The sequence below is a fragment of the Carlito syrichta genome, unplaced genomic scaffold, assembly GCF_000164805.1.
Source record: "Carlito syrichta isolate Samal-C Ts95f unplaced genomic scaffold, Tarsius_syrichta-2.0.1 Scaffold88020, whole genome shotgun sequence".
NCBI classification, from domain to species: domain Eukaryota; kingdom Metazoa; phylum Chordata; class Mammalia; order Primates; family Tarsiidae; genus Carlito; species Carlito syrichta.
In genome coordinates this window covers 41,910-49,512 of record NW_007032116.1, presented here as the reverse complement: position 1 = coordinate 49,512, position 7,603 = coordinate 41,910, and the positions used below count along the sequence as shown (strand labels likewise).

The 7,603-nt window shown below is 51.3% G+C and overlaps 1 protein-coding gene across 3 annotated transcripts; it reads right to left on the bottom strand.

Annotated features, from left to right (window-relative positions):
* Nucleotides 1-4,310: 4,310 nt before the first annotated feature.
* TIMM10 (translocase of inner mitochondrial membrane 10) lies at nucleotides 4,311-7,189 on the bottom strand. Of its 3 annotated transcripts, none has more exons than XM_008057774.1 (3): nucleotides 7,096-7,189; nucleotides 6,569-6,675; nucleotides 4,311-4,750 (listed from the first exon to the last, which is right to left on the bottom strand). In XM_008057774.1, exons 2-3 carry the CDS (start codon nucleotides 6,637-6,639, stop codon nucleotides 4,549-4,551), a joined length of 273 nt encoding a protein of 90 aa, XP_008055965.1. In that variant the 5' UTR covers nucleotides 6,640-6,675; nucleotides 7,096-7,189; the 3' UTR covers nucleotides 4,311-4,548. The 3 variants fall into 3 exon arrangements, with proteins under 3 accessions (XP_008055965.1, XP_008055975.1, XP_008055978.1); XM_008057784.2 differs by lacking the exon at nucleotides 7,096-7,189 and adding an exon at nucleotides 7,035-7,058; XM_008057787.2 differs by lacking the exon at nucleotides 7,096-7,189 and adding an exon at nucleotides 6,778-6,898.
* Between the last annotated feature and the right edge of the window lie 414 nt (nucleotides 7,190-7,603).

The window sequence follows — 7,603 nt, the reverse complement described above, 5'->3', positions numbered from 1 at the left end:
CCGGAATTACAGGCGCGCGCTACCATGCCCGGCTGATTTTTTGATTTATTGTAGAGATGAAGTCTTGCTGCCCAGGCGGGTCTTGAACCCGCGGCCTCAGGCAATCCACTCACCTCAGCCTCCCAAAGGCGCAGGATTACAGACTGAGCCACCGAGCCCGGCACCAGATTTTCAAAGAAGCCAAAGACCTGAAAGAGGTTAAGAACCTTTCCCCAGAGGCTGAGGGGGCCTAAAAACGGCATTCCCAGCCCAGACATCTATGAGAAACCATCCCCCGGAATATACATTCCAAGAAGGCAAGGATCTGTACCTGTTTGGTGCACTGTTGTATCCCAAGTGCTTAGAATGGTGTCTGGCACATTTTAGGTGAAGGTGTAAAATGATCGAATGTGGTATCAGACAGTTGCAACTATTGTATAAACTGCATGTGAATTGGTTATCTATTGTGGAGTAACAAATTATGTCCAAATACAGTAGCTTCAAACTACATTTGTTATGTCAGTTTCTCTAAGTCAGGAGATGAGGTACAGCTTAGCTGGGTCCTCTGCTTCAGGGTCTCTCAGCAGGCTGCAAAATGGCAGCCAGGGCTGCAGTCATCCGAAAGCTTGATGGGGGAAGGATCCACTGCCGAACTCATCACGTGATGAGGGATACAATTCCTTACTGGTTGGAGGCTGCTTCCAGTTCCTTGTCACCACATGGCTAGCTTGCAACATGGAAGCTGGCTAGCTTGCTTCATCAGAGTCAGCAAGAGGGAAGTATGAGAGAGAAAGAGAGAGAGTGGGAATAAGAGCAAGAGAGAGAGAAACTCACAAGGCAGACGTTGCAGTCCTTGGTAACAACCTTAGAAGTGGCGGTGCAGCACTTCGCTGTGTTCTGCTTATTAGAAGCAGGTCTCTTGGTCTAGGATACTTGCAAGGGAAGGGGGTTATACAAGGGCATGAATGTCAGGAAGGGGGGTCTTTGAGGCAGCCTTCCACGAAGCATTTACAACCAGCTTTCTCATACAGCGTCCAGTTTATTGGAACGCCCGGAGCAGAAGGCACAGGCCACATACAGGTCAAGCAGATGAAGAGACGAGGGAAGAAGTTAGTGGTGGGAGGTGTGGTGGACAGTCGAGCCTCTGTCCATCCCCATCAGACTGCTACCAACCAGGAATGCAGGTCAGCTACTGTCAGATCTTCCACAATTTCAAAAGAAGCCAAAGTTCAGATTCTTTGAGACATTTTTTGATTTTTGTTTTGTTTTATTTTGAGTCGGGGTCTCATTCAATCACCCAGGCTGGAGTGCAGTGACATTATCATGGCTCACCACAGCCTTGAAATTCTAGGTTCAGGGATCCTCCCACCTCAGGCTCCCAAGTAGCCGGGACTATAGGTGCACACCACCATGCCCAGCTAGTTTTTTTATTTTTGTTAAGTTGAGGTCTCACTCTGTTGCCTAGGCTGACCTTGAACTCCTGGGCTCAAGCAATCCTCTTGCCTCGGCCTTCCAAAGTGCTGGGATTACAGGCATGAGCTACCACAAAATGCCTGGCCTCATTTTGTGATTTTTAAAACTGTGATAATCAAGCAAAAATACATCTGAGGACTAGCAGTTTATGACTCCTCCCTATGGCAGAAAGAACTCACCTCATTTTAATTTCTTTCCCTTTTTTTGAGACAGTGGCACAATCATGGCTCATTGAAGCCTCAACCTCCTGGGCTCAAGAAATCCTCCTGCCTCAGCCTCCTGAGAAGCTGGCACTACAGGCTGTGCTACCACAACCAGTTAATTTTTTAAACATTTTATTGTAGAGAAAGGGTCTCACTATGTTGTCCAGGTTGGTCTCAAACTTCTGGCCTCAAGTGATCCTCTCGCCTCGGCCTCCCAAAGTGCTAAGATTACAGGTGTGAGCCACTGTGCCTGCCCTCACTTTAATTCTTTGTGCCCTTTTTATGTCTGTTCTTTCTCTCCTATCCCTCTCCTCTCAACCCCACTTGCTCATGTAGGGCAGGGATCTAACTAATTCATTTTGGACACTTTCCACAGCTCTTTGCACATAGTAGTAGACCAGTAATAAATATTGCCAAATGAAACAAAACTGCTGACATATCTCACTAGGGACCATTCTCTTCAGTCCTAGAGCAGTGGTTAACAGTGGCCTCTGGGTCGGGTGCAGCGACTCACACCTGTAATCCTAGCACTTAGGGACGCTAAGGCAGGAGGATCGCTTGAGCCCAGGAGTTCAAGACCAGCCTAGGCAACATAGTAAGTCGTCTCCCTCAAAACTTAAAAATTAGCTGGGCGTGGTGGCGTGCGCCTATAGTCCCAGATACTCGCCAGGCTGAGGCAGGAGGATCACCTGAGCCCAGAAGGTCGAGGCTGTGGTGAGCCGTGATCGTGCCACTGCACTCCAGCTTGGGCGACAGAGTGAGACCTTGACTCACTCAAAAAAAAAAAAAAAAGTGGCTTCGGGTCTGTCTACATTGGAGTCCTGGATCTGCCACTTGCTTGCTGTGTGGCCTTGGGCAATTACTCGCTTTTGAGAGCCTCAGCTTTGTACCTGCCCCACAGTTGTTAGACGGATTAGCTGAAATAACACATGGAGGCACTTAGCACAGAGCGCAGCACCTAGCAGCCTCGCCACACCTGTGAGCTGTTCTGACTCACCCCTCCCTTCTCTGCTCGCCGGCCCCCTGCCCCGTCTCCCCTCAGCCCGTGATCTACCAGGCTTCCGCCCGTCCACCTCGCTGGCAGTTCCAGCGCGCCTCCGAGATGCACGCCTGCCGCTGTTGCTAGGCTTCACGTCCTTCAACAGCTGGCTGATGCCCTCGGTAGGGGCTCCCAAGCCAGCACAGCTCCCCGGCTCTGGCGAGCCGCCCTGCCAGCCCCCGCCCCCCCGCTCGTCTCTGCGCGCTTCACACCCGGCTCCGCGGCCCAGAAGCTCTCCTTTCCCGGGTGCTTCTCGCCCTCCGCCACTTCGGAGCCTTTGCAGCCGCCGTTCCCTCCAGCTGGAACCTTTCTCCCCACTCCCACCACCGGCTCTAGACGTTTCAACTACCCGCCGTCACAGGATTCTTGGTGTTCCTTGCTAAACTGAGGCGGATTCAGTATCTGTGTTCCCCAGCGCTGCTCAATTCCAAGCCCGGCGCCGCAGAGGATGGGAAAGGGGGAGCACGTGGTGGACTTGGCCGCTGCCGCGCTGTGAGCGGACAGCGCCGCCTGTCGGCCAAAGTCCGTACCGCAGCACCCAGGGAGGAGCTTTGTGGCGGACTACTCCAGGTAGGTGAACGGTGTTTTCCAGGGGTGCATCCGGCGTCGCCTTACATCAGAATTAGCAACGAAAAGTGCTAACGCTATTGTGTACTGAATGTCTGCTGGGTACTTTCCTAAGTGCTTTAGTTCTTAACACGTTTAGTTGCCACAACCACCCAACGCGGTAAGTATCTTTATTGCCACTTTAGGGATGGGATAGAGGCACACGGCAGTTAAACGCCTCACCCAAGGACACACAGAAAATTTCCGTTAGACTCCAGCAGTCTGACTTGAACCTGCACTTGGAAGCCCCAAACCCACTGCGTCTGTTCTTCATTCTATCTCCAATGACCTGGGTTCACCCTAGATATTTCCAGATACTTCCACCACGAAGGGCCACTCTGAAGGTGCTGCTGTCAGTGGCACTGCCATCCTCCAAAATCCCAGCTGGAGGCCCATGCATTCTGAAAGCTGCCCAGTCCTCCGAGGACGCTCCTCAGGGGGATGGCACATGCAGGAGTCAGTCAGCTCTGGCCTCCACACTACTCTGCTTGCATGACCTCCAGCAACTTGCCTCTTAAATCCCAGCTCCCCTTCACCCTCGCCCCTAAATCACAACTTCATATCATTTGTGGATATGCCAGCTTGTTTCAATCCATTTCAAGTTGCTTTGTAAATATCTACTGAGCACTTCCTACACCCATCAATGTGCTATGCCCAGTAAAGCATTATGTGCTTACATGCAAGAACACATTTAATCCTCACAATAGTCCCATGACTATCCCCATTTTACAGATGAGGAAGCCAAAGCACACAGAAGTGACATACCCAAGTGCAAACCTAAGCTCTTACTTTTTTTTTTTTGAGACAGGGTCTCACTCTGTGGTTCAGGATGGAGTACAGTGGTGCCATCATGGCTCACCTCAGCCTCTCAAAGTGCTGGGATACAAGCGTGAGCCACCTGGCCTGGCCAGCTGTCTTATCCTTAAATGCTGCATTAGACTCCCTCTGCTCGTAGAGGCTATGTGGGTTTTCTTTACTCTCAAATGCCAAGCACACTGCTTTGCACGTAATAGGTGTCAGCAAACTGGTTTTACTATATATACACATACATACACACATTCACAGTCACATTCCAGTGTGACAAATGCCCCTTCTTCAACCAGGAGAGAGCGCTATCACACTCCGGGTTCCTGAAGACTCTAGCGAATGCCTAGGCCTGGCAGTTTTCACAGATGACACCCAGTGGGGGCCCTTTTATTAAAGCAGGAAGGGGCTGGGTGCACCCCACGGTGTGTCTTGTCTGGGGCCTTAAGCGGGCCCAGAGCTCTGCTGCACCCTCTTCATCAGCTCTTCATCCTGCATCGATAACTCCGTCAGCTTTTTGCCCATCCGCTCATGGATGTCCAGGTACTTGGAGACACATCGGTCCAGGCACACAGACTCGCCCTTGGACAGCTCTGCTTCCTTGTAGTGGGGAGGCACGCACTTCCGGTGACAGGCACTGGTCATTCTGGGGAGAAAGGGAGGGGCAAGATCATGTCTGCAGCATTCTGTGACATACCAGGAACCCTCAACCATTCAGTGCTGCTATATGGACTTCCACTTTCCCATGATGCAAATCCTCAGTGTGTACCTCAACCATCTTGGAAGGTCCTTGGAAGGCAAACTTTGTCTGAGCCCACGAAGATGATTACTTAAGTAGAAATCATTTGTTGAGCAGTGGCTACGTGCCAGGCATCATGCTATGCTAAGTACTTTCCATGGACTCTGTTATGCAGTCCTTATAATAACCCTCTGAGGTAGGTACAGTCCTTATCCGCATTTTACAAATGAGGTAATTCAAGCACAGAGAGGCTCAGGAATTGGCTAAGGATCACACAGAGCTTTGGATATGAACGCAGGTAGTCTGACTTCACAGCTGATATTTAAAAATCATTCTAATTTACAGCTTCCAAGATCAATCAATCAAGACAGCTTAAGCCAATAAAAACTGCAGACACTTGACTGGCGATTATGTGTTGGGCTTGATGCAAAGGGCTTTCACATATTTAGTATGTGTGATATCTCTATGAAGCAGGTATTATTACCATGCCCATTTTATAGATAAGAAACCAATTGCCAAATGGTTCCCCAAGTATACTGCTGGTGACTGGTGAAGCCAGGATTTATTCCCAAATTTGCCAAATAGTTATGAGCACTAGTTGTGGAGTCAGACTGAGGTACTAGTCCTGGCATTGTTACCAACCAGCTGTGGACCCTGAGAAAATTACTTAACTTCTCTCTCTTTTGAGTCAGGGTCTCACTCTGTCACTCAGGCTGGCATGCAATGGCCCTATCATGGCTCTCTGCAGCCTCAACCTCCTGGGCTCCAGTGATCCTTCTGCCTCAGCCTCCCAAGCAGCTGGGACTACAGGTACATGTCACCACATCCAGCTACTTTTTTGATTTTGTGTAGAGATGAGGTCTTGCTATGTTGCCCAGGCTGGTCTCAAACTCCTTGACTCAAGTAATCCTTCCACCTTGGCCTCCCAAAGTGCTGGGGTTAAAGACATAAGCCACCATGCCTGGCCATTATTTAACCTTTAAACGCCTCAATTTCCTCATCTTAAAATGGGACTAAAAAGGCTAAACTGCTGGATTATTTTGAAGATAAAATATATGCACATGTGAAATGCTCAGCAAGTACATGAAACCAAGTAAAATTTGTTGTTGTTGTTGTTGTTTTAGTTGGAGTCTCACTCCATCGCCCGGGCTGGAGTGCAGTGGCACGCTCACTGCCACGCTCACTGCCACCCCAGCAATGACCTGCTGGGCTCAGGCAATCCTTTCGCCTCAGCCGAACTACAGGCGCGCACTACCACGCCCGGCTAATTTTTTGATGTATTGTAGAGATGAGGTCTCACGAAGTTGCCCAGGCTGGTCTCGAACCTGTGGGCTCAGGCAATCCACTCACCTTGGTCTCCCAACGTGCTGGGATTACAGGAGCCACCATGCCCAGCCCGGGTAAAAGTTTTTTAAAATGTTAACTAATACGTGGATTATGTGCTACTTGTCAAAAGACAAATGCTGGGAACCTAACCAGAGCCAGGACTGCAGCTTCTCTTCCTGCTGGGCTCTTTCACTGCCAATTCCATTCCCATATAAACTAAACGCCCCTCTCACTCTAGAGACCCTACACTGCATCTTCATTAGTGTCCACCGCTGGGATTAAGTATGAGCCTCGGACTCTCCTACACTAAAGAAGGCATTTGGCAGAAGTCACCCACCTTGCCTAAGGGTGACCAAGGCTAATTTTCCAACACAGGGTAGCGAACAGTCAGCTGTGTACCTGTTGTACATATCGGCCATCATCTCCACCTCCAGCTCGGCTGCCAGCTGCTGGGCCCTGAGTGGATCCATCTCCGCCTGGCACCGTCTCCTTCGGGCCTCCTAATCCTGGGGACAGACGTATGGTCAGCACTTAACCCCGCCCCCTTTCATTCTCCGATCCCAGGGGCGAGAAGATGCAGAGGGCGTCAGATCTGCATGGCCACTGACCTCGGCGGGCTTAACTACCCCATTTCACAGATGTGGACACTTGGGCCCGGACGGGAACACCGCCCAGCCAAAGTTCACACAGGACATCCGTGGCGGGCCTGGAACCCGAGTCCCGGGAGCCCTGGTGCCCCAGTCCCTCCAGGTCACCTCTGTTCTGAAGATCGAGAGCCCTGGGCGGAACACTCTAAACCTCGGGCGCCCTGGGAATTCGGTCATACACTGAACCGAGGCCCCAGGACCCGGCCCAAAGCCTGCACCTCCGAAACGGCGACGTCATCCTCAAGCTCACATTGACGTCAGAGGTCACGGGTCACTCACCACCTCCTGGGATGGGTCACAAAGCCCACGGCGACTCCAACTTCTGGCAAAGACTATAATCCTCCCCAGTACCCAAGTAAGCGAAAGCGGAAGTACGTGGTCACTTCCGGGGGAAAGTCCCTCCTCTTGCATCCAGACCGGCTTCCGGAATGAAATACCATCGAGGCCACGCTGGGAAATCGGCGACCATAGAGATGGCGCTGCTGGCCCCGTGCGACTGGGAAGGCGACTTGCAAATGCTAGAGGGGACGCTAAAATACCATAGAGGCTTGGGCGGGGTGCAGAGCGTCCGCAGTCTGGTTCGAATTCAAGTCCCTTAGGTGGTCAGGGAGAGGTGTGAGTTTATTGGTTCAGTGGGAAGGAGCGTGGCGACAGAGAGCTGAACCGAGGCCCCACGTCCCTCACCCGGTCCCCGAGACCCGATGCCTGAGCAGCTCTGAGTTTCTGTTGTACATTAAAGCCACGTGGTACGCTTTAAAAAAAATCCCAGCCGGGCTCGGTGGCTCAG

Excerpts from the sequence above, each read along its gene's own strand:
- TIMM10 (XM_008057774.1), bottom strand. The coding sequence starts at position 6,639 with ATGGATCCACTCAGGGCCCAGCAGCTGGCAGCCGAGCTGGAGGTGGAG. Across the intron at positions 4,751-6,568 it reads ATGGCCGATATGTACAACAG|AATGACCAGTGCCTGTCACC; the intron begins GTACACAGCTGA and ends CTTTCTCCCCAG.